Source organism: Plectropomus leopardus, chromosome 14 (genome assembly GCF_026936395.1).
Source record: "Plectropomus leopardus strain MGB_pleo_1.0 chromosome 14, ASM2693639v1, whole genome shotgun sequence".
In the NCBI taxonomy this organism is placed as follows: domain Eukaryota; kingdom Metazoa; phylum Chordata; class Actinopteri; order Perciformes; family Serranidae; genus Plectropomus; species Plectropomus leopardus.
In genome coordinates this window covers 5,789,806-5,816,631 of record NC_142189.1, presented here as the reverse complement: position 1 = coordinate 5,816,631, position 26,826 = coordinate 5,789,806, and the positions used below count along the sequence as shown (strand labels likewise).

Here is a 26,826-nt window from a genome sequence, read left to right as displayed (position 1 = left end):
AAAGCTAAATATCATGTGTCGCAATAAAGCCTTAAGATATTGCGATCATATTTTAAACCCAATTGCCCAGCCCTAATAAGAAGCAACATGTAAGTGGTCCATTATTCTGCATTTTCCAATGCGAAGACAGAAGTTCCTTAAACCAATCTTTAACATGCAAACCAAATACAACCAATAAATCATTAGCATTAACATAAACATAGTCAAGTTTCCTTCTGCTGCCATTTGGAGCTGCACCTTCATGCAGCTGCAGAAAATTCGTCTTTGCCACTTGGCACAGTCCCTTCACTTCACTGACTTCTACTCGCTGTTGCTGCTGTGATGCAGCCATAAATAATCCTGAACATGATGGTTGGCTTATGCACAGAGAGGCTGACTGAGTAGATCAGCAACTGCCAAACACTCATTTCAACCCTGATTCCATCCGCTGCCCACAGTGGCTGCTGGATTAAAAAAGATCACATTTGTACCAGCTAAATGGATTTGGGGATAAAGATGGATGGTAAAAGTAAATGCTCTCAATGATATGGGCACTTTGAAATATGAAAGAGCTTCAGTTTAAGTCTTAGGACAAATTGGTCCGGTCAGTCATTTGAGTGACTTTAAAAAGAAGATCATCTGATGTTTTTATGAATGAAGCATGATTGCAAACATGGTTGTGACTTTCAAGTTTATGCAGCTTGAAAAAATGTGCAGTAAGTTTGTGTGTTTTAATGGGATAATAGCACTTAAGAACACTTCTTGAGCTTTTTTTCTCGATTCAAGGCATTGGATTCGCTTTTCTGTCCTTTGCAATGACATACAGAGTTTTTGTGATTTGGAAGAAGGTGGTTGCCTTGACAACTGTCAGCCTTTTGCTTGCGGCTGGTTTATTTATTTCCGTTCTGCTTTTATGCCTGATTCTTGGTATATAAGCATGAACAGCCAGCAGTTACCTCAAGTCAGGTGTCTTTGAGGTGTTTTGTGGTTTGACAGGCAATTGCTGACAGGCGTTTTGTCATACTTTCCTGCCATTTAATGGATAAAATTATTGATAAATAAAATATGAAAACAAGCACTTTGGTGGCCTATAGGGCTGCGACTATTTTCTATTGTTTATTAATCTGATTAATATTTTCTTGAATAATCTTTTAGTTGTTTTGTCTACAAAAAGTCAGATATAGATGAGAAATTGTAATAAGTGTCCAAAGTCAAAGATGATGTTTTAAAAATATCTTGTTTTGTCCATAACCCAAAGATATTCTCTTTATTGTTATAAAATCAGGATCAAAATACTTTATTGATCCCTGGGAGGAAATTGTGATACATTACAGCTTCTCTGATGTAAAGTGAAGAGAATTAAATAAAGTAAGATAAAGAAGTATGAAAGTAAGTAAAAATATAAAATTAAAAATGTATTATGCTTCAATTCTCACACCAGTGTGTAAAATATTTAAAAATATAAACTATGTATAAAAAGGAGAGAAGGATTTAAGAATACAGAAAATATTCACATTTAAGAAGCTGGAATCAGAGGATCTTGACTTTTCTTAAAAAATGACTTGTGCTGATCAATTATTAAATCAGGCGGCGGGTAATTAAGCAGTTGACAGCTAATCAATTAATCCATGAATTGTAGCTCTAGTAGCTTAATGGTTACGGTGCGTGCCTCATAACTGCAACATTCAAATATCGATCCCTGGCTGGTGCATGTCATAATCCTTCCTCTTCAATGTCTATTAGATATAGGCAAGAATAAAAAAAAAAGTTATAAATTTAAAAAAAATCAAAAGATTAGTTGTAGTTGAAAGCTTATTAATTTAAAATTGGGATACATGATCAGTAAATTGGTTAAATTGGTGCAGGATCCTGCGCAGAGGTTTGATATGTGGTGGAAAAGGCATGATGACTGACCTGAGATTGTGTGTGTGTGTGTGTGTGTGTGTGTGTGTGTGTGTGTGTGTGTGTGTGTGTGTGTGTGTGTGTGTGTGTGTGTGTGTGTGTGTGTGTGTGTGTGGTAGTTGTAGTAGTAGTACTTCCACTCCAGGGTTCTTCCTTTCTGATGTGTATGATGGGTAGTTTCTGGGTTATTCTGGGCTACACACACACACACACACACACACACACTCTCTCACACTTATTCCCTCACATGTTTAAATACAGTCACACACACACTTTTCATGTACACTCTTTCTCTCTCTCTCTCTCACTCTGCTCTTCTCCCACATTCACACTCGTACTCTCTTGCCCTGCTCCGGGCCCATTCGCTGTGCTCTCTGTGTGTCTCTGTAGAGGGATTACTGTGTCCTGTGTGATTATCTGTCTATTAATAGCTTCCTTTAAGGCCGTTCACATGCTCCTATAGCGGCAGAGCTGCAGGATCCCGAGGCCTCGGGCTCCGTAACACAAGCCGACCCGGGATCCTGCAGCCAGTAATTACTGTAATGAACCACAGCGTACTGTACACTACTGTACTTACTCACAAAGATCTGCACACACACACACACACACACACTGTGGGCAACAAGCATGCACATATTCACTGCACTGCAATAAAAGGATGTGTTATTATTCAGATACTATTCCAGCTTCTTCTCCGTCCCCTGACCTCTGTATAGCCTCAGTCTCGTCTAGTCTTCTGTGAATACTTGGCACCACCCTGCAGATTTGCACACGTGCACTCGAGTGTGTACAAAATGTTTTTGTAGTACAATACAATTTTACACTTTAGGTGTGCTTGATCTGTCAGGGTTTGTTTTTGCAGGATAGAAAACTCCTTCTTTCTCTTTGAGTGGTTACATCTTGTAGATGTTTTCAACAAATTTAAATATTCATTTGAGTCATCTTAGGTGTTTTTCTAACTACAGAAAGACCTTGACTGATGCAGGGTCCACTGACCTGCAAAATCTATAATTTATAAGTTGATCAGTTTGAATAAAAATTAGCCTTAAAAGTGTTTTTTAATAGTCAAGTGTTTGTGGATTCATCTTTATGCTTCACCTGTTGGGTTGAGAATAACCAGGGGGGCAACAATACAATATTATTAGAGTACTTTAGTTACAATACAATATTATTGTGATTTTAAACATTTAGTGGTATTGTATTGCTTTAACAAATATTGTGATGTATTGCAATTTATTACCTATTTTTAAATTGTAAATTATGTCCCCAAAGGAAAAATTGGTCAACGTCTGTTTTATCTAACATGATAAAGTTATAAAAATAATGTTTTTTGGAATAATCACTATGAGAAGGCTTACAATGAACCAAAACTGTAAACTTGTGACAAAAAACAAAACAAAACAATGACCTGAAAGAAGGTAAAATTGATTAGCTTCTGTGTTTCCACTACTAAAACTGTCCCCTTTCACATGCACTAAGTTGATCCATTTGTTATACAAAAATATTGCTTACAGCAGCTTTAACACTTCTTCTGTTCTCATACTATCACAGAATTTCTGACGCTCTTATTCAGAGCAACTTAAAAAAAAGAGCAAGAAAAACTCTGCATATCTTGCTCAAGGACATGTAGACTTTGCAGCCACCTTAATATTCTGGTCAACGCTCTTTTTTTAGGTATTTGGAGCAGCGAGTGATCATATCACATGCAGGGCAAAGAGGAACTTGTTTGATCTTGTTGGCAGGTTAACACTGAGGTACTATCCTCCCCAGATTGTAGATTACTTTCCATCTTGCCTGTATGATTTAATATATCATCTTGAAATGAAAAAATGTGCTAAAAGTCAGCAGAGTTAAATGCCTTTGCACCAATAAATCATTGTGTGTTGTGGGAGTGAACAGGTTTTGTGTAGCGGGGATTAAAGCCTGCAGAGCGCAGGACTCCTGCCAGTCAGTCAGAGGTTTGGGTTTGTTTGTGACCGGCCTGGTTGGACTCGGCCTCAATGAGCTGAGTTGAAGGAGGAGGCCAGCAGGTCGTGAGTAACCGGTGGCATTTGGATCAAAACGTTCAGAATAATCACTTTAAATGCGCTTGATGAGATCTGCTGAGGGCTGTTTCCCAGGACAGGAAGCTACACTTTGTGTCTGAAGGGTCTGATCTTCAGAAAGAGGATTTCAGGAGTTTATTAATTTCTGACCAGCTGAATTCAATTTGATTTAGAATAAAAAGACTGTAACGGGGCACCCACTGGCCTGCAGAGTCTTATCAAGTTGTGTTTAGGGAAGCATTAATATCTTCATTTAAAACATTTCTTTCTCATAGCCATCTTCTGACTCAGAGGAGAGCTTGTGTTGTGACTTCTGAAAGGGTCATTTTTAATCTCATCAAATCAAGAAAACTTTATCATCTCGTCATAGTGAATGATACAACCAAATAATTTATCTGTGATTTCAAATGGTAACCTGCCACACGTCAGTGGATGAGAATAGTGCTAATGAGCTTAGCTTAGCTTGTGCTCTTGGCTCAAGGCCTTCCACCTAAATTTTTAGGCCAAGAGCACAACCTAAATACAGTTATATCTCCATGCAATACGCAGATACAGTCTTACACGTAAACAGGTTGTTTTAATTAGTTTATTGGGTTCTGAAAAGTAGAAATGATCCATTTCTATTCATCAGAATTAGCAGATTTCTCTGTTTCATAGCCTCTAGACACTATTTGTATAATATTTGACGGTAGATTGGTTCGTAACATGTTTATGTGTACACTTCACTGTTACAGTACAGAAAATAAAGTCTAAGTCTAACCTGCAGTAGAACTACAACAGCAAACCTATTTGTCATATGTCCAAAAATCTAATATTTGTAAATTCAATCCTGAAAAGTGTCTTTGACATTTAACACTCTTAAAGTCTGCAAATCAGGGGATGTTCCTAACAACTAACTTTCCTGATGTTTCATTTAAAAAAAAGTAAAAAGTCGACAAGTCTAAAAGCTCAGAAAACAGTCAAAATTGAGCATGGTTAAACATTGTGATAAGGTTATATTGAGAATATTAAAAGTAGCCATTTAAAACTTTTAATCACATTTTTCAATAATTAAATTATACTTTAAAAACCACTGAAGTGTAGGGCACTTTGCATCAGGCATTACCATTACACAACAGCTCACTAAATAATAGTTAACAAATTTACTTTATTTACTGTGTATTTAACATCCCAACTACAATACACACACACACGAATGTACACAAGTCCAGGCTTGATGGAATCTTCCGTGTTTCCAAAATCACCTCTCATGTTCAGCCTGGCAGGAGGATATTCAACCGGCACGAGTGTGTATGATGGCTTGGACATTCTTTCCATGTCGAACGTCTGCGGACAGCTGCAGATTTGTACCAATCACATGCACGTGGTTCCATCCATTGAGTCTGAGAGTCTGAGAGTCTGTGTGTGTGCGTGTGTGTGTGTGTGTGTGTGTGTGTGTGTGTGTGTGTGTGTGTGTGTGTGTGTGTGTGTGTGTGTGAAAAAGAGAGCTGTTGGTGGTCCGAGCTGCTGGTTTGTCTCGCACGCTGATCTAAATTCCTCCCGTTTTCCTCTGGTTGGCTCAACAGGTTCAGTAGCAAAGGGTTCGTAAAGTCATAAAAAACTTTGAAAATTCATTGACTGAATAGATAGCAATTTCCAGGCCTGGAAAAGTTTTGGAAAACTAAATATACCCTAAAAATTTCAAAAAGTCATGGAATTTTAACAAACAAATATAATAACTCACAATGTATTGGAGGACCATCAGAAATTTGAAAAAAACAACGATTATTTCTGTTTTTGTACACCTTCTGGCTATGATAAATGTAAAAGATAAATTGTCAAAAAAAAACCCCCAAAAAACCTAAAATGTTTCAAGAAAAGTAAAAGATCGCTTTTTAAAGACAAAGAAAGTAAAAATTACATACAGAAAAATTGCTTGTTTTCTTTACAAATGACTAAAAAAGTAAATAGATAAAAATGCATTTTTTTTTATTGCCAAAAATGTTTAAAGAAGAAATAGGCCCACATTTTTAATTCAAAAACATAACTTTAAAAGGCTTTTTTAAAATAAAATAAAATAAAATAAAATAAAATAAAATAAAATAAAATAAAATAAAATAAAATAAAATAAAATAAAATAAAGTAAATTAAATACAAAATGCAGTCATTTAAAGCTGTATGTCCATCCCCTAAGCCAAACCAAAATAACATGTCTCCCCTCTTTTGTACCAACCCCTCCTTTCTCATCAATAAGGAACAGTCCCTAAGGTGTATTTAAATATTCAGGTCTAATACTGTTCTAAATATATTATTTAAAATGAATATATATTTAAAAAAGCTATTATATAGTAATGAAAAAGAACTAATAAGGAATGTCTATAGTCTTTTCAGAAAATGTATGGTCTTTAAAATTTGCGGAAAAGTCATGGAAAATTCATGGAAATGAATGGATGAAAATGTGTTTAAGCCCTGGTAGTAGTTCTGGCGAGAGCAGCAGCATTTATTCATCTAGTCCACTAAATGCGCGAGTACCTTTTGCAGACACAATGACAGCTCAGGGATATCAGCAATTATGCATTAATCTTAATGGTCTGAACATTTTGTCAACATCTAAAGCAACCACCAAACTTAAGTAATATTAATAAATAATAATGTTGAACAGCTGTAGGGCTGCAGCTAACATTTATTTTGATTTTCCATTGATGTAATGACTATTTGCTCCAAATATCAATTAATCATTTCATCCGAAAATGTTAGAAAACGGATTCCTAGAGCCCAGGGTAATGTCTCCAAATTAATGAATCAACTAATCACTTTGCATTTTATGAAGAGGTGAAAAAGTCATTTAATTGTTACTCCAAAAGTTTCTCACTCATTTGTATGCAGTTTCTCACTCAACATGAAGTGCAGCCGAATTCAAAATGACAAACGAGCACTTTGAAGTGTAATTTGGGAGCACACTTCAGACACACACACCCAGTGCTACTGGTGTGCTGCCTTTCGGAGCAGCTTATCTGTTACATAATAATGGCCCAGTCCTGCTGGGACGGGAACATCAGGTCTGGCGATCAGGGAAGAGCGTCGTGCTTCTCCCTGCAGGTCTGAACTCTGTGCGACCCTCTACCACGTCTCTCACTGTGGGATCAGAATAAAGACACCTGCCGACTTGTTCTGCCTGAACATCCATACGGTTTGTGACAGCTCAGCCTCCGACACACTCGCTGCCGGATAATGAGGCTGTCGTACTCACCCTCTCCGTACAGAGAGGCTTCGCAGAAAAGATGAATAAGTAAAAAGCAAATGCAGAGCAGGAAACAGAGTTATTCACCTGAGGCGTGCAGTTGTAACATCCTTTGTTTTCACTGACAAATGAGTGAAATCCATACATAAATAGCTTCTGCTTAATTCACATTTTTTGAAGTTGTAACGGGCAATATCTTACATATGTATTTTTTTTAGATGTTGTGGCTATCTCTGCTTGTGTTAACCACCCTGTTCATCTTCTATTTATACCAAACACACAGACGTTACTGTTGCTGGAAGTGTGAAATATATCACAAACAAATTCATGACAGGCTTCTAAACATGGAAAGCAGTCGTCTTTTTTTTCCTCTTCACACATTTGTTCTTCAGTTAAACTTTAGTCTATGTTCCTATAATTGGATAGTGCACAATGTATACATTACTTTAAATTTTTGCATGTTCATTTTTTTGAAAATTGATTGTTGTCATGGATGGATAATTATTTTTGATAATTAATTAAAATCTAGATTACTTTCATGGACTAGATGAAAAAATCATGGAGAAAACTGGGCCTATCCTTAATTTCTTTCCATTTTGGGCACTGGATTATTTACATTATTAATCAATCTAATAAATATTTTCTTGTAATTGTTGAGTTTATGAAGCACAGTCTGGCATTTTCAAATACTTTGTTTTGTGTGACCAGCTGCCTGAAACTCAGAATTATTAAATTAGAATTAAGTGGGGCTTTAAACATCTCATAGTCTCCTTTGCCAGATGGAATTTGCACATATTCATATTCTTGTATATTCATAATAAATTGATTCTTAATATTTGACACAGTTTAAAGTAAGGTTTCACGATAATTATCGGACCGATGATTGAACTTATGAAGTCATACCGTTAATTCCGATAATAAATATTTTTGGCCGATAAATGGGGTGATAATAATTGATTTCACCTGTTTTGCCCATGGTTTCGCTCCGCCAGTACTACACACACTGCATTATGCTGCGTATCAAACTGCTGCTAGATTGGTCCAAAATATGTCATCAGTCAGCAGCAGGGTTTCCCGCATTGTTTCTTTTTCTTTTCGAACTCTTTCCCCGCAATTGACGAGATTTTTCCGTCAATCTGTGTTTTCACTGTAGTGTAGGGACACTATTACAGATGCTATGCAATAAAACAACATTTCCTCATTCAAAAAACAAACGAACAAGACGATCTCTGCCGGTGTCTCCACTCCGCCGGTGTCCACTCCGCTCTCATTCTCCGCCGATGTCTCATAATGTCTCTGTCACTGTCTCCGCCGGTGTCTCTTCTGTACTCACCTCATCTCAACCTTTCATACCCTCAGGTAATGAAAAACAAACAAAAGGAAATTATCTATTGGTATCTTATCAGCCAGGAGAAGCTAGAAATTATTGGTTTATCGTATCGGTTGAAATAATCATTATGCATGGTTAATTTTTCTACACCAATTTAACTGACTCTTCTCTTCATCTTTTTCCTCCTCTTTCTCTGTGCATCCAGACGTGCCAGCGCCGGAGCAGCCGGAGCTGTTCCTGAAGAAGCTGCAGCAGTGCTGTACTGTCTTTGACTTCATGGACACGCTGTCAGACCTCAAGATGAAGGAGTACAAGCGCTCCACGCTCAACGAGCTGGTGGACTACGTGACCGTCAGCCGGGGCTACCTGACAGAGCAGGCCTACCCCGAGGTCGTCAAAATGGTGAGGAGGGAGGAACACGTGCTTAAAACACTCACAATGAACTCACACACACTAGAGGTCTGAAGACAGGGAGCCAAAAAAGTCTCATTAAGACCACGTTTTGTTTAAACAATGAGTGTGATAATCCAGTTGTGGTGCAGGAAATGAAATTAATCCGTAATCCAGTGTTTTCCAACCTTTTTGGCTTGAGACCTCTTAAAAAACCCCAACTTGCAGCTTCTTATTACGTGTGTCAGAAGTCTTTGTCTCATTTTAATACATTTATTTTAAGGCCCATAGGGATAACACTATCAGATACTTGGAGACAAGAATTTAGATTTGTGTAGTAGACGTTTTCTTCTTACCAATTCCATTAATCCTCCCACCAACCTGCCAGGGGACCGAGAATCACTGCTTTAATCAAGGCTTTATTTTCTTGAATGTTTTTACATGTTTTTGCTGAAGGAACAAGACAGAGAATGCAGCCAAGTTTCCTTTTGTCTTAATCATCAGAGTACTCGATTCTTGCTGGGAATAAGGCAAATAAAAAAGCTTCTGTAAAGAAGACAATAGAGTGAAACCACATTTATTTAATGTATTACACAGTTACGGTACATATGATTCAAACCTAAGAAGTGGGTTTAATGCTGAGTCTTTTTAATTCGAGATATGAAAAGAGTAGCTGCTGGATGTATTAGACGTGGATTATACTGCACGAGCTGTGCGAAAGTTTGTCAGCAGATGTTTTGATATAGTTTTGCTGCAGACAGACCCCTGTGACTTCAAATCATCAACATTTTTCTCAGTTTTTGAATTCTTTGTCCACTGGTGGCATGCAAAGATAGACAGATTAACTGATTTACAAATTGTCATTTTGGGAATTAAGTATTCCTTTAAGATTTACTTTACTATTTTAAGACAAAGCCAACACAGCATCACACTAATAACCAGGTAAAAACAGATTAGATTTTGTTTGTTTGCCTAAATCTTAAAAAATGAATTACATTGCCAACTGGTTATTATTAATTTTTGCATTTTTTCCAGAATCTGCAGATAAAAAGTTATATTCATTTGCATATTGTGTACTCAGGTTTTGACCCATTTACCACTCTCAGTATCTTATGACCCTGCTGTGCAGACACGCACGCATGCACACACACACACACACACACACACACACACACACACACACACACACACACACACTCAAACACACTCACACACACTCAGTCACATGAGAGTGTTCGAGAGGAAACCTCTTACAAAAGAAAAAAGAGAAACTGAAGCAGCTTCAACAAAATACAATTTCAGTAGTTTTTTGTAAACATGTAAAATAAGTGATTTACTGTGGGAGCCATTGTAATGGTGAAGACACAAATTACTGATGTCACCAGTCTGTGTCAAAATAAAAGCATGAACTGAATTTACTGTAAACAAATAGGGATTTTAATGAAAACATTTCTCTACAAAGTAAATAGATTTTAGTCCCGTGAATATTTCTCAGGTTCTGACATGAGTGAAAACAGCCACAGAGAACTGGTGTCCTGGTCAAGTGTGATGTCCTTCAGATTTTTGTGGTTGGAAAAAAATGTGAGTAAATAAAAAACATGCCAGTGAAAGCAAAGATGCATCATTGTAAATTAAAAAAATAAATCAGGCTCCATCACAAAGATGGAAAAGGAGAGAGACTGTCTGCACTGTGGGTTTGTTGTCTCCTTCTACTGAATGAACACAGTCATAACTCACCTGCATCAAACTGAAACACATTTCTCTCTTTGTGGTTTTGTTCCAGGTGTCTCACAACATTTTCCGGACCCTTCCGCCCAGTGACAGTAATGAGTTTGACCCAGAGGAAGATGAGCCCACGCTCGAGGCCTCCTGGCCACACTTACAGGTAAACACAGCCGCAGAAAAGTGTCTCTGTTTTCACTAATAAACATGCTGTGTCCTGCTTAATTGGTACACAAAACAGACAAATTTTAGGAGGAGTTCTGTCTTCACATACGGTTTTAAAAATACGGCCAGCATTTCGGCCAGCAGTGTTTTTCTAGCTCTAACGTGGGCTGCCAGATACTTTCGGTGAGCGCAGCTTTTAGTCTCTGTACGGGCATGGTGTTGGCAAATCTGGCAACATCGCTGTGACAGTTTGTTATTTTGAATCATCAAAATGAAAACACATCACACAGCTCTTCTGCAGCACTCTCTATCAGGGTACAACCCCGATAAAGGCAAGCTCGACGAAAACGTAGAGTTGTCTAATATGTTTTCATCTTGATGGACTGAAAAAATATGAATGGTAGTCAGTGGCAAGAGACAAATGATCTTTTGATCCCGTTTGAATGTTGCTATAAATTTCACATTTTATGTGTCAATTTATAAGATGAATCTACCTGTCAAGAAAGTTGCAGTTTGTTGTTAGTTTTGTGTGAAAGTGCTCAGTAAAGTACGTCTCTCTCTACATTATCTCACCTGATGTGTTTTATCGAGGGACTCCCGGTCTTTAATTAGCCGGGAGGCGAAAAACGAGCAAGGGGATTTAAAAAATCACACGGTTGTTGTTGTGTCCGGAAGAGAGAAAGTTATGAACTTATGTAGTCCTTCTAATTACACAAAGTCTTATACTTCCAACAGTTTTAAAACAAACTGTGACTTTCTTGAACAGCAAAATTATCTTTCAAAACATCATATATATATAATTCAAGGCAAAATTCAAACGGCATCTTTTAACTACTGTACATATTTTTTTCCAAAATAAGGTTTCATGGTGGTCCTCTGGAAGTTAGCCTCTCTATTGAGCCTCACTGTGACAACAAGACTCTGGCTACATCCACATTATTCTCTTTTAAATTTAGCACAGAGTCTTAAAACAAAAATGATCCCTGCTGCAGCTCTAGTTTCCATCTGTACTAACACGCCTTAGAACACATATAACTGGACCGTACAGGTACACTGCGCCTGTGCAGGCTGGTGTAAACAGGAAATATTGCTGAAAAGAAGAAACTATTGCGGGTTGCTCAAATAATAGCTTGCCTCCTGCACATGTTAGCAGTAGCAGCATGATGAAATGCAGAATTTCAGAACAACAGCTGCCACCGGAGACTAAAAGGTCACAACGCCTGTAATTAGTTATCCTTGTCTAACTAACACCAGTGGGCTTATAGATACACACAGGCTAACACAGCCTGTTTTCTTCTGGAAAATTGTCACATCACTTTGTTGTGACCATTCAGAGAAGGACACGTCATGGCTTGTAATCCCCAATCAGAGAGCGAACAGGGGTGTTAGTGTTTCCAAACCCCTCTGTTTCTGCCCGCCACAGTAAAACGAGCGCTGGAGTTTTTGAAATAAACTGCTCCGTTTTAGGTGTGCTAAAACGCCACATTAATGAGGATGCCGGGCTGAAATGTGGCAATATTGATGCGTCTTACATTTAAAATGGAGTAATGTGGATGGTATTCTGTCTGCAAAGAGTGTGCAGTGTGCACAGAGGCTGAACACACAAATTGTCTGTCATGCGTTTCAGTTTGTGTACAGATTAAACAAACAGGGCACAGCGTGTTAATTAGTGAGCTTCTGAGGTATTTGTAGACACATTTTTTTGACAAACAGAGCCAGGCTTGTTTTTTTCGCCTTGTTTTAGTCTCTTTGCTAAGCTAGACGTGAAATCAGAGACATCAGTAACATTGGCTCCTGGTGGTCGGGTGGGTTTTATTTCGGGTCCAGTTTTGGGTCCGTGTCTAGAGCCAGGCTCTCTGGTCTCTCACCTCCCCTCCTCCTTCTCTGTGTGCCTGCTGCCCAGGACTCCTTTAGAAATGAGATGCAAATCTCAAGGAGAAGCTTCCTGGTAAAACCTTTTTTTCTTTTTGTTTGGTCTCATTTGCCCAATTTTTCCAAAGTCATAAACAATTATTTTTCCCCCAGTCAAAGTCCCCTTTTTCACCCACATCCTGGCCAATCCAAAAAGTTTTTACCAAGTCTTACCTGCCTTACATTGTACCTTTTGTGACCTTTCTGACCTCTCCTTTAAATCCAGTCCAGTCCCAGTGTCTGCAGGGTTAGTTTTAGGGATCATATTTCTAACAGGACTTTCTCAGTCTTTGGATTTTTCTTGTATTTCTTGATCAGCTTGTTGTTGTGCAGCAGGAAGTTTGACTAATTTGTGTTAATCAGAGTTTTTACTAAGTGAATTTAAAACTAAACATGCACAAACAGTGACCAATCTTCCTGCACAGCAGCTGATCAGAGAAGATGAGCATTTATATTTTTGCAATTTTTTTGTTTTAACAAAAACAACTCTCTCTCATCCTCCTTGTGTCCCTCCCTCATCCGTCCTTCTCTTCTTCTCGTCCTCTCTCCAGTTGGTATACGAGTTCTTCATCCGGTTCTTGGAGAGTCAGGAATTCCAGCCCAGCATTGCCAAAAAGTACATAGACCAGAAGTTTGTCCTACAGGTGAGTCACTCATTCAATCTGCAAAATATATTTATCTGACTCTCCTTATTCTCCCTACTGTCCATATTGTGTCTCTATGCTCCGATGTTTTTCTGCCATCTTTCTGTCTGACTCTGATTTTGCTTCTTCTTTCTGTATTCCTTCCCTGCGTCCAGCTCTTGGAGTTGTTTGACAGTGAGGATCCTCGGGAGAGAGACTACCTGAAGACAGTCTTGCATAGAATCTACGGCAAATTCCTGGGTCTGAGGGCTTTTATACGAAAACAGATCAATAATATTTTTCTACGGTGAGTAGATATCAGCTCCTTAAATGTCGTGTGTGTGCTTAACTAGGTGTTGGTCACTTGTTTTTACTGCACAAATGAAAGGGTTCTTGCACCATTTATCCGTTTATATTTTCTTGACACTTTTTTTTTTTTTTTTTTTTTAGCTTTTTCTCCCTTTAGTTCTAAATATACAGCAGAAAAGTAAAAACAGGGTCGATTTCACTTATTTTACTCAAATTATTCTTTCATATTGGTTGAGTCAAACAGCAATTCCTCCTAAAAGTAAACTGTGTAAAATATTTTAATATTTTATTTTATTTTTTTTTTTTGTAGTCTCTTTTTGGGACTAATATCTATTTTGCTGCTGTCCACAGCCACCAGTCTTTTTTAATGTGTGTGTGTGTTTCTGTTTTCTTGCTAATTTCTGATTGCCTTCTTCCCATGTTTTTGGAAGACAGCAAGCCAATTTGATGAGATAATTTTCTCGAGAAAAGGAAACAAGATTTTTGGTGGGAACTCCAAAGAAATCCCTGAGACTGTTTACAATGTCCGTTAACTTTTTGACTGAGATTTTTTTCACTGTTTTAAACACTAAATGACTGAAAAAGGAAAAGACAAGAAAAACAAATATTGTATCTTAAGCAGGTACAGTTTTTTTCCACAATGTACACCACTGTGTTCTCAGCTAACTTATTAGAAAACATGCGATATCTTGCTTTGAATTTGCATTCAACAGCCCACAGTGATGTTTTTTTCCAGTGATTTTAGAGCTGAGTGTCGACAGAGTTAAACACATGTGGACTTCATGTCCTTTTAGCAAATCATTTCTTCATTTCTTGTGTTGATGTTCTGCCCACCGTTAACAGTCTTCAGCAGATATGTTCATTTACAGATCATCTGGTTTTGCCGTCTCAGCTCATTTGTTCTGGTTGTTTAACTTCATTTCTGTCTCCTGTCTTTTGTCTCCTCTTTTCTCTGTCTGCTCTGCAGTTTTGTTTATGAGACGGAGCACTTCAACGGGGTGGCTGAGTTGCTGGAGATCCTGGGGAGGTATGTGGAGGCCTCTGACTGTCAGACGCACATCTACGCTCTCTGCTGTTAGCTGATGTTTTTATCCAGAGACCTGAGAGCTGCAGCAGGACTGAGCTCAACGCTGATATCTAACTATTTTTGTTTAGTTGTAACAATATGAGGACGATTTTATCTTTTATTTATTCACACACTCTTTTGGAGATACAGATCTTTTTCACGAGAGACCCAGAGCGCAACAGATTGATAACAAATGATGAAAACTCAAAATCTGGGTGTTAAAATCGTGTTTTTATGAACCTAAATCTGAGTATAGAGATGTGAAGTTCAGGGAAGAGTCAGGAGGAGAGTTTGACTTATAGATAAGGAAAAAAAAGCTAATCCTCTTGGCTCAACACTCTTTTTAATCCATAAAAAAGACCTGACTTACACAGACAGTTTATCAGCTGTGTGTCAGGAGCTGTTTGGGTTCAACATGCAGACAGAGTTCAGAGCAATTTCCGGAGACCGATCACAGCTATTGCTCATATTTTTGATAAAAATAAATGAAAGATATTTTTGAAATAGCTGCATAATCTTCATACTGCTGCCTCTTTTCTCCTTATTATTCAGTGTCAGCTTTAGCCAGTTCAAATGACACCTTGTCAATTTATGTTCTTGGGTTAATAAGAAATTTTGGGGAACTAAACTGAGGTACTGAAAAGATTCAGTATGAAGCCAAAGCAACTGGTCAGCTAGTCCCTTAGTTGGTAAACAGATAAAAATTAACCTATTATTTTCTCATATTTAATTTTCAGCTCATGCATGCTTTACGCTGTTTATTTCCTGACACAGTGGAGGTGAAATGTTTTATAACTACAGCAACAGTGAAGGAGGCACCGCCATTAGTTCATGGATTGATTAGTTGATTGACTGAAAATATGATATGATATGGCCCCCACCCCCTGAAAATGAGATGGATAAAAGTGGTTTATAATAATAATAATAATGATATGATATGATATGATAATGATAGTAATAATAATAATAATAGTAAACTGTTTTTCCATAATGGAAATTTACAACCCCAGTTTGGTTGAAGCTTTGTTTTAATCTTTACTTTTTTGTGTGTAGATTATATTTATTTTTTTACTTTTTTTACTCTTCTGGCCTCTTAAAGCAGTTTAGATAAAATAAGGAGGCTTAATTACTTTCTCACTCGAAGAGATGTTCCTAACAACTAATTATCTTTAAACTAAGACTTGTTGACAATCTAATCTGTAAGGTTAAACTTTGTCAAAAAATGTGTGAACATGAACATGAAAAACTCACTGAAGAAAAGTTAACAAATAAGTTACTTACTGAGTGTTAAACGGCCAGACTCATCTCCTTTCAAAAAGTGACCCACACTTGCTGTAACTCTCTCATGCATAGCAAATTGACTCTCACTCACTCACACACACACACACACACACACACACACACACACACACACACACACACACACACGCACACATGCACACACACAGATTCACGCGGAGCTCCCGTGCGCCCCAAAGCACCTCCGTGTTCAGCTTAGCAAGGAGACATTGAACCGGTCACATGAATGTGGTATCACCACAGAGTCTGAGAGTGTATGTGTGTTTAACTTGGTTTCAGGGGGTCACATGCCAAAAACTTTTGAATAGAATAAAAGCATAGAGTGACATAAAAACACGTAGAATATGTGGAGTACAGTTGTGACATTTCTGAATTTTTTATTGCCGAATATGGAAGCTTAAATTGAAGGTCAGAGTCAGCCTGAGCCAAAATAACAAGCCAACCAATCCTGGTTAAAAATAGAATCAAAACACTCAATAAATGACAAAACTAAAACAGGAGAGAGAAGAAAGAGACCAAATTGAAAAGAGCTTCCTGGCAAGTAGTTCGCTCAAAAACAAGAACTCCAACAAATTAAATGACATACATTTAACCGCATAATCTTTCAGACATTTAACTGGCGTCAATATATATGATAGATGTAGACTAATTCTACACAAATGTCCTCAAACAAATGGCTCAAACACTTTAATCTAAGAGATCAGATCCCAAAATTCACCCATGGAGGTTAAGATCACTTTGACCTGTGATAATGTAAACACAATATTTTTGACATTTTCAGCCTAAATGTTTAATTAATAATCCTAACAATAATAGGTTTAGTCTGTTTTTTTACAGTTTGTCCTTTTACCAAAAACAGTTTATTAGAAAAACGATAAAATGTAAACACACCAGTGCAGGATTGTGGTTGTTATTTTGTGTCTTGAGCTTTAAAGGAGGCGTCACGTCTGTGAGCCTGAAGGTTAAAGCATCAGTTACTTCTTTTTATTTCTCCTCCAGGCTCCATCCTCTGTATAAACAGTCTTTTTTTGTCTGCTGCTCATTGATCTTCATCTTGCTCTCAGAGGGTCACAAGGAAACTCTTTCATGTGTTCATGCTTAATTTATGTTCATTTTTCTCTCTCTCTCTCTCTCTCTCTCTCTCCCAGTATAATCAATGGTTTCGCTCTGCCACTGAAAGCGGAGCATAAACAGTTTCTGGTCAAAGTGTTGATCCCCCTCCACACTGTCAGGAGTCTGTCCCTCTTCCACGCACAGGTAAAATATGTTTCTTCCTACCCAAATGAGCCAGAGAGCGACTGAAACTTTACGCAGTGTTTTTCCAGTAATACTCCTCACATTTCTTAATGTTTAGATCTGAAAAGTCATTTTATACCCATGAACTCCCTGAAATTCTGTATATCATGTATCCAGAGTTGCTAACGATCTGTAGTTGCACATGGGGCAGGGACATGTACTTTCACACAAAAAGGGAATATTACTCGGCAAAAAAGCACTGTACTTTTTCTTAATTTATTTTTGGAATGAGGTTTTTCTGAGCTTTCATACGTCAAGCAAGGCATTAGCCAATCATGTTGTGCCTGAACTTATTAGTATTATTAAACAACAACCCAGAGGCTCTGGAGTCCGAACCAAAACAGCAAACTCTCTATCACTCCTTTGAACCTTGACAAAGGCGGCACACAACAGATCCAGTCCTTCTGATCTTACTTTTCACAATAAAAGCCCTAGACTTTCGCCTGGAACACACTGCATGCAGGAGAAGCATTGGATTTTTGGAGGATTTTGCATTTTTGTGTCATTTATTTGTCATGCCTTTGCTGTGTTAAGGTTCTTAGACACTTTCAAATGTGGAAAACTGAAGTAAGATTTAAAAATTACAAAAACAGATGAATAGCATTTAAGTTTCTGCGCAGCCAGTAAGTCAAAAAACAGGTGCAGGAGTTGTCATGAGATTTGTTGACATATATTTAAACTGTGGCAGGTTGGAATGATTAAAGAATATTTTTTAACAAAACATTTAAAGTTTTAGTTTATCTAAGCTGCTGTTATAATCTAACGTGTTTTCCTCTCTCTCTCTCTCTCTGCAGTTGGCGTATTGCATTGTACAGTTCCTAGAGAAAGACCCAACATTAACAGAACCAGTAAGTATCCATTAACACCAAAAGCAGGAGACAAATGTCCTTTCACTGTATTATAATAATATTTACACAGAGCATTTGTTTTCTAACACACTCACATTGATTAATCAGTTTCCACACAGTTAATTTGCCTGAAGTTGATATTTTGGGTGACAGCAGTTATCACCAGCCAGTCATATTCCACTGTTGTTGCATTTTTTACTTTTCCTGCAATAATGTTGTCACTACAGCTGATAACTGAGGTGTAGCTCAATCAGAAATATTGCAGACAGCGCCTCATGTAGGTGAAAGAAGAGTTTAATAAGAGTAAAAACAAATATTATTATTATTATTATTATTATTATTATTATTATTACTATTATTATTATTATTAATAAATAAATAAATTATATTGAAGTTAACATTAATGATTGATTGTCTGCCTTTTTATCTGCTCCTTATTATTCTCATTATTATTATTATATATTGTTTGTTTGTTTTGTTAATTTTGCATTTCTATTGGAGTCTTAATAAAGAGAATATTTATAATTGGTGAAAAACTAACTAACAGTCTGTCTTTGTCTCTTCCTGTGTCTCTTCTCCCTCCTCAGGTCATCAGAGGCTTACTGAAGTTTTGGCCAAAAACCTGCAGTCAAAAAGAGGTGAGGCTCATTTCTTACAGTTTGAAGTGTGTGTAAACTCTTTGTGTTTCTGTGTGTGTGGTAACATTTCCCTCCCGTGCTGCGCTGCAGGTGATGTTTCTAGGGGAGCTGGAGGAGATCCTGGACGTCATCGAACCCACACAGTTCGTCAAGATCCAGGAGCCGCTCTTCAAACAGATCTCCAGATGTGTCTCCAGCCCACATTTCCAGGTCAGTGACCGTCCAGCACCGATGACCAATCGGGATGCAAATAACTGATTCAGCATCAGTGTGATTTACCTGCAGTGTGGTGTTGAAGCAAGCATGAACAGAATTTATTCAGGACTGTGTAACACGGTTTGGTGTCAGGGGAACAAGCTTCTGTATAATAAAAGATGTTTGGGATTTAAGTGGAACACGTGAGTTAAAAAATTAAAAAGTTTGCTGTTAGGGCTCCTCATCTGTGGAATGATCTGCCCGAGGAACTCCGGCTTATTATATCACATCTTCTTTTTAATCACTTTTGATTTAAAAGAAGGTAGTTTCTCTTAATTTCTCTTTAAAGGATGATGATGATAATTATTATTATTGTTTTGCACTGCTCTGTTTTATTTGAGAATCAATCGTTTTGTTTTTTTCTATCATATTTTTGCTTTTTAAAGTTTTTCCTGTGTATGTTTTTATATTTTTCCTTTGTGATGTATTTTTTCTTGTTTTTTTTTCAAATTCCTGTGTGTGTGTGTATCATTGTGATTTTATGTGTAAAGCACATTGTAACACTGGTTGTTCAAAGTGCTATAAAAATGAAACTTTAAACTGTCTGTTTGTCTCCTTGGTGCAGGTTGCAGAGCGAGCTCTGTACTACTGGAACAACGAGTACATCATGAGTCTGATCGAGGAGAACTCCAGCGTCATCCTGCCCATCATGTTCGCCAGCCTCTACAGGATCTCCAAAGAGCACTGGAACCCGTGAGTGACTAAAAAAAACAAAACCCTGATTTCATGTTTCCACACAAAGTCATGTGGTGTCTTTGGATTTTTGCTGATCTGCATCACTATCAGCAGCTCTCCTCGGTTTTTCCTGTTTTTCTCATGAGTTTAACCCTGAAGTGAAAACTAAGCTGCTTGTGTGTGTTTACTGTAAACAGCAGAAATGATGATGAAAAAAACCTTGCATGAGAAAATAGTTTCAGATGAAAATTAGTTAAAACTAGTCTTCTGAAAAAAAATGTTCTTGCTTCATTGTCAGTTGTCTTACATCGCAGTATTAATATTCATTTAAAGGGTTACTGAGAGAAACTCATGCCATGTAACTTTACACCAAATGCTGCTCATGGGCAGTTTACACATACTGTATATCCCGCGAAAATGTGGGGAAAAGCATGACGTACCTTTAAACATTTATTATTTTAAATGGATGATTTTTATAATTCTGATAAACTGCAGGCCCAACACTTCCTGCATCCATGTGTTCAACTCTAACAGGTCTGGAAAGTTTCGAAAAATTCTAGAAAATTAATATGATTTAATTTCCAAGTCTTAAAAATATTTTTAAATTGCACAAATTCTTTTTTTTAAGGAACAGCTTTTAAGTTGACGTCCTTTGTGAATTATTGATCGGCAAAATAATGTTTGAACTGTATTTTTGAAATATTTATATAAGTATTAAAGTGACACCTTGGCTTATTTTTGTAATTTGCGTGCCAACTAGAGCTGCAATAATAATAATAAGTTGTTTTTCAAAGAAAAAAAAAATTCTCTGATTCCAGCTGCCTAAATGTGAAAACTTCCTGGTTTCTTTTCCTCTTCTGTGACAGAAAACTAAATATCTTTGAGTTGAGGACAAAACAAGACATTTGAGGATGTCGTCTTTGGCTTTGGGAAACACTGATAGACATTCTTCGACATTTTCTACTAGTTAAAAGCTAAACCAAAAACAACAATTAATGATTAATCAATGCTAAAAATATTCATGAGTTGCAGCCATAATTTAAACCCTATTATGGGGAAGCTGGACACATGATATGGAAGTGATTAGGGGGCTTGGCCGAGCTAAGACAAGTTTAACAACAGTGAATATGAATGCCACCTGATGAGGTTGAGAGTACTTATCCATGTTATTGACCAAGGATTTTTAGGGGTAGAAAACTAAGCAGCAGGCAAAAATGAGAAACCATAGCAGCCAGCAGCAAGAAACTGAGTCGTAGTGTGAAAGGAGTGATTTGGAGAAAGTGAATGCTCTTCACCTTGTAAAACACCTGCGGTACAGTCAGCACCGTTCTTCCTCCTGGTGGAAAAAACTGTGGACTTTGTGCAACTGCAAAATAATAAAAAAATATTAAATCATATATTTTAACTTTTCAAAGCGTAATTTCAGGTGAACCTAAAGTACAAATTGTGTAAGAAATGTAGCCTGCAAGTTGCTCTTTAAATGCATTCCCCCACATGGACTCTTCAGTGATGATAAAAGTTTATAGATGCTGTAAAACTGTCTGTTTTCGTCATCAGTCGTGAACTGTGATCCCTCTCTGTCCTCCCTCCTCGCAGGGCGATCGTGGCGCTGGTGTACAACGTACTGAAGGCCTTCATGGAGATGAACAGTACCTTATTCGATGAACTCACAGCCACTTACAAGTCGGACCGCCAGCGGTAAGAAGCTGCTCGCACTCACATCATCGTCGTCACATTCATGAATTATGGGATGTGTATGAGCCCTGCGGGGAGCTGCAGTGTTACTATCATCACACTCTGCAAATATCAGGATTAATATTAGCTGTGGTTATAAACGGAGCAGTGCTAATGAGTGATAGTTTTACTATCAGCACTGGAAAAGGAAGGAGTAGAGAGGGTTTATATCTCTCACACGTTTTTGAAACTTTCAGTACATTTCATGTGGAAAACTAGGGCTGGATCCAAATATTTGGCTGTTTGAGTATTCGTTAAGTGGGTATTTAATTAGTTTTTATTGTAGGCATTCGGATATTCCTTTTTTTTATGCTGAGGATGAATACCATTTCCGTGTTTGTGATACTGCAGTTGTGCCTGTCACACTTTCATAATGAGGACACACAAATTTAAGAGTCATTTTGAACAATGGAAACAGATTATTGTATTACGTAACTGTCGGGTTTTTAGTTATTTTTTTAAACTGTTAAAGCTATAAAGTGCCACAACTGCTGACTAACAGACTGAGGCTCACCGGGCTCTCTCTCACCTAACACTGAAGCTCCGTGGCACAAGCTGAAACTGTCGGGGGTCGGGATGCCGTCTCTCCTTCACCTCCCTTATCCTCCGTTATCTGTGAAGCGTACGGTCTCTCTTCACATGAGCACTGGGGCATTATTACAACGGGATCATATGAATGTGGATTTTTTTTTTTTTTTTTTTGAACACGAAGGAAAGACTTTTTTGTTTATAGTAGAGCCGTTCTCATCTAAACATGGTTAGAGATGGACTGAATTTCAGCTCCCATGGGAGTTGTTTGGTGTGCAGTGCACAGGGAGAAGAGAGGACCCATCACAGCTGAATCAACTGCTCCTGAACGGCTGTCTGACGTTCATAAGAATTTTTTAGATGTTGGAAACTTTTGCTCAGGCTCTCGCGTAATTACAGCAGAGCCACGAGGTAATTTTTTCAAAATCAGTACCTTTATTTTCCTCACCGCACCTGCACAAAGTTGCCCCACACACAGCCTGGACAGAAAATATGCAGGCCAGGTTGGTCGGGCTTTGGCAGCAGCATACGTGCTCCTTGATGTTTCCGTCTCCTCCTATCATTACAAATATGAAGGAGAAAAATGTTGTCAATACTGCATTATTCGTAACCATACTGCTGAAATCTTACAGATCTTTCAAAGCTTCTGAAAACACATTGAGGGTGGACCCTCATTTTAAATGGTGCTGACGTACATGCATAACAATGATTAAAACAGAAAAATACAAGGCTTTTACAATATAAAAACAAATCTAAAAGCAGCGACAGACACAGTTAATGAGATCACATCGCAAGAGACTGTAGACTCTTAGATCGTTCATGTCCGGCAAAGAAAATGTCCCTTTAAGACACGTCGGGTTTATAAACAGGACATTGAGCTGCGCTGATCCCCTCCGCACTTGTTGCCTCTTTTCGTGGATGTGGTTCTGTCAGTGAACAGGTCAGAGGTGTGGGAACAGTTTCCTGTTTGTAAACCGGGCTGCAGCATCTCAAACACACATTTTTTATGTTTTTTGTGCAGTGAGAAGAAGAAGGAGAAGGAGCGGGAGGAGCTCTGGAAGAAGCTGGAGGACTTGGAGCTGAAGCGGGGCCTTAGGAGCGACGGGATCATCCCAACTTAACGAAGACAGCGCCGCGCTCCCCTCTGCCCTCTCCCCCCTCTTCTCCCCCTGTGACTCCCCTTCCCCTCCATCCTTACCCCGACTCCCCCCTCCTCCACATCAGCCATGTCTGCCCAGAGCTCCGAGAAATCCCCGATACAGGCCATCGTCTCTGGATCAACACGGAGCGGCCGCTGGTTTCTTAATTGTTTTTTTTTTCTTATGTTTTTTTTTCCTCCTGTGTTTGTGCGACTTACTTTACAGTAGATTCATCACGTCTGTTTTCATTATTTCAACAGCACTGTAAATAATTATTTTTTTCTTTTTTTTTCCCTTAAGCTGATATTATTGCAAAACGGAAAAACAAAACAATAATAATAATAAAAAAAAGGAAGAAAAAAATAGAAAATGAGAAAATGACTTGTGTGGGAGGGGGAATTAAACAAAAAAAACAACTTTTGGACTGTAGGACGTGAAACGAACTCTTGGAAAACAAAAAACAACAAAAAAAAGAGAAGATAGATTGATTTTAACTCTTCATCCCACTCTTCTTCTTCAGTACAGTCCCGTGTGTAATTTTTATTTTCCTGGTTCTCCTCTTTGCTTCTCCTCTCGTTGCCTCCATCTTTCTGTTCCCTCCCTTCCTCCTCTCTAATGGTGCATCTGTCATTTTTGTCCCCGTGTGGGACGTCTGGACTGATTATGGATCCCCCCCCCTCCCTCCTTAAGGTTCCTCTCTGGCCCCGCCCACCTGTCTACAGGTTCCTGTTTTTAATGGGAAAAAAATGAACAAAATCTCATTTTAAAAACAACAGTAAAAACAAACCGTCTCCTCTTTGAGTGCGTTTACATGCGTGTTCATGGAAGATTTAACTGTACGAGTGTTAAGTCTTGTGTTCAGTATAATTTTTTCTAATTCTCAGTTCCATATTTGCCTTTTCCACCTTTAAAATACACAATCGTTGGCCTCGAGATTCGTGTTGCAATGTTAAAATACTGAAAAACAAATGATGTCTTTGAGTCAGAAGGCAGCAGAAGTAAAAAGGAAATTCAGCTCGCTCTTTTGTTTTATTGTTTGTGTTTTTGCCCCAAAGTTGGGTTTAAAGTCACAAGTTTTTGACCACAAGCTCCTCTTGAACCTCAGTGACGGCATTTTCTGTTGCTTTTTCACTCTTAAAGCCCGTAGTAGGTTAAACATTAACTATGCAGGATTTTCCAAAAAAACTATCTGAAGTAATCCCTCATTCAGCACTTATGAACCACTCTCAATGGAAGAAAATGTACTTTTCAGCAGAAACTCTGCCTTTGTTTTCTTTATTTTCTGAGTTTGGGGCGTTTATGGGCGTGTAACCCCACAGCGTTCAGATGAGGCCGGGGCTTTAAAAGAAAAAAACAAGTGGCGACCAGATGCCGGACTGTAAGCTGAGGGCATCCAAGAAACACAATGCCGAAAATTGCAAATATAACGAGGTGAAACACAAAGCGAGAGTGAATCTGGGGGTGAATTTTATCTACTTTTCTACGCTGGCGCATTTTCAAACAGTAACCTACAACCCTGCATAGTATCGCTCAAGTTCGGTTTGCATTAACAGTGAAAAAAATCAGTGAAAGGCAAAATCTTTCATCATTTAGATAAAATAATCGTTAAATTAAGAGTTTGTGAAATCATTGAATTGTGAGCAGTGTGGCGGACTCCGCCACAAACATGATGACTATACTTTGAATTGAGAGAAATGTTAATACACTGAAAGAGTTTTGAATAAATGTTCATTATAAATCACAATCTGACTTTCAAATCATGAAAATAATTTTTACCTAAATGTGCAGGTTTGGAGGTTTTTTTCCCCTTTTACTTTGGTGCCATCTGGTGGTCGTATAAAGAGTGACACGACGAAACAGCACACAGAAAGTCGGCATGATGCAAAAATACATATGCCGTGATTACAATGATGATTATTTAACAAATGACAAAAAAAACAATTATATTAAATGCCCAGTAGAGATGCAATAGGAAGTCATTTTAATGTAATTAATCACTTTTTAAACAAAAATATCAAACATCTGCTGTTTCCAGCATCTTAAAAGTGAGAATTTGTTGCTTTTCTTTGTTAATTATCATCGTAAATGTTGAGTCTTAAGGTTTTGGACCGTTACTTTAATGAAAGAAGCAATTTTAATACATCATCTTCGGCTTTTGTAAATTGTTTTGTGTATTTTTGACATTTTATAAAGTAAACTATTAATCATGAAAATAAATGGCAGATCAATCATAATAATCAATAATAAAAATAATTATGTCTTGTGGCATTAGTGTACAGATGATTAAATTAATGTCACATTTAACATCATTTTTTTCCCCTGAGGAAAAAAAACCGCCTGTATGACGTCACCTCAGATACTTTTAATTTTTCAAAGAACGGTCGAGTGTCATTTCCTGTTTTGCTGTTGCTCGGATGAGCTCACATCCTGCTAATTCCAAATCCTGTTTACTGTCGTTTATTTTTACCTTCTTTTGTGACCTGTGTGGTGATGTGGCTTCATATAAACCAGAATATAAAAAACCAGAGCGCCGCATGTAAACGCACTCGCCATTTCCTCCTCTTCTCCAAAACAATGGACTACTTCTTCATCACTTGATTATCTCCTTCCCTCCATCTTCTTCTTTTCTATTTTTTTAACCTTTGACCCCTTCCTCCCTCGTCTCCTCTCCTGCCGTACCAGGTGTCCCTGGTATCAGTCTGGCACTGGTACCCTCCGGCCATAACGGGGACTTTCAAACAAAAACATCAAAAAAAGTCTTCAGAGGAGCGCCAAAAAAATCCTCCTGTTGTGAAAAAGACGAGCGCCCCTGCCTCACCTCACCTCCCCGACCCACCCTCCCTCCGCCCACCGGGGCGCCGCGTTGACTTCACAGTATTACAACAACAGAAAAAGACAACCCTGTACATTGTTATTGAATGCAGTACACTGATAATCTTGTATCTTGTAGTAATTTAGCCTATGTTTTTGCTTAGGAAACTGTGGAGAGGAGTATCCAGTATATAAAGAGGTATTATGGAACAAGACTTCCTGGTATTTATGATAGTGTTTCCCCCCTTTTAGTCTGTTTTTTCTTTTCTGTCTCTCACTCCTCCCTCTTCTCTTGGTTTTTATCTCATTTTGGATATTTTGATGAAGTTTCTTTTGACCATTGGATATATTTTTTTTAGTTGGGGAGGGAGGGAGGGAGGGAGGGAGGGGGTGAGGTGAGGGCAGGTAGGCAGGAGTCAGGGGTCAGAGGGAGGGAGGAGGAGGAGGGGAGTCGAGAGGGAAGGCATGGAGCAGACCACTTTGTTGGGAGTGTGACGGTGAACCTCCCCCTCCTCCCTCGCAGAATTAATGTGTGCTTTAGAACGGCCCGGATATAATATGATTTAAAAACTGAAAAAAAAAAGAAAAAAAAAGATAAAAAAGGGTTGGAGAAATACAAATGTTTAATTATTTTAAAAAATAAAGAGATATTAAATTAAACCTGTTTTGTGATAAAGCCCAGATGCTGGATTGCTTTATTTACTGGGTTCACAGGGTGTGTGTGCGTGTGCGTGTGTGTGTGTGTGTGTGTATGTGTGTGTGTGTGTGTGTGTGTGTGTGTGTGTGTGTGTGTGTGTGTGTGTGTGTGCGTGTGTGAGTGTGAATATGTGAGAGGGAAAAATTGAGCGTGGAAATTGTCGATATGTTATTGATAGCAATGCCACTGTAGATTCTGGTTAATCGGTTTGGGTCTTTATCGGTTCCCCTGTTGATTCCTGATT

General features: G+C 38.1%; 1 protein-coding gene across 7 annotated transcripts in view; it reads left to right on the top strand.

The window, feature by feature from the left end:
* The window catches only part of ppp2r5eb (protein phosphatase 2, regulatory subunit B', epsilon isoform b), a 61,826-nt gene extending 35,265 nt beyond the window's left edge, over positions 1-26,561 (top strand). For all 7 annotated transcript variants that reach the window (XM_042500158.2, XM_042500157.2, XM_042500155.2 and 4 more), the window contains 12 exons: positions 8,682-8,878; positions 10,650-10,751; positions 13,216-13,308; positions 13,464-13,594; positions 14,564-14,623; positions 17,110-17,218; positions 18,052-18,105; positions 18,693-18,743; positions 18,834-18,953; positions 19,564-19,691; positions 21,270-21,371; positions 22,957-26,561. In XM_042500158.2, coding sequence (XP_042356092.1) covers positions 8,682-8,878; positions 10,650-10,751; positions 13,216-13,308; positions 13,464-13,594; positions 14,564-14,623; positions 17,110-17,218; positions 18,052-18,105; positions 18,693-18,743; positions 18,834-18,953; positions 19,564-19,691; positions 21,270-21,371; positions 22,957-23,056 — 1,247 coding nt within the window. In that variant the 3' untranslated portion in view covers positions 23,057-26,561. The remainder of the gene's footprint in view (positions 1-8,681; positions 8,879-10,649; positions 10,752-13,215; positions 13,309-13,463; positions 13,595-14,563; positions 14,624-17,109; positions 17,219-18,051; positions 18,106-18,692; positions 18,744-18,833; positions 18,954-19,563; positions 19,692-21,269; positions 21,372-22,956) is intronic.
* Positions 26,562-26,826: the final 265 nt, after the last annotated feature.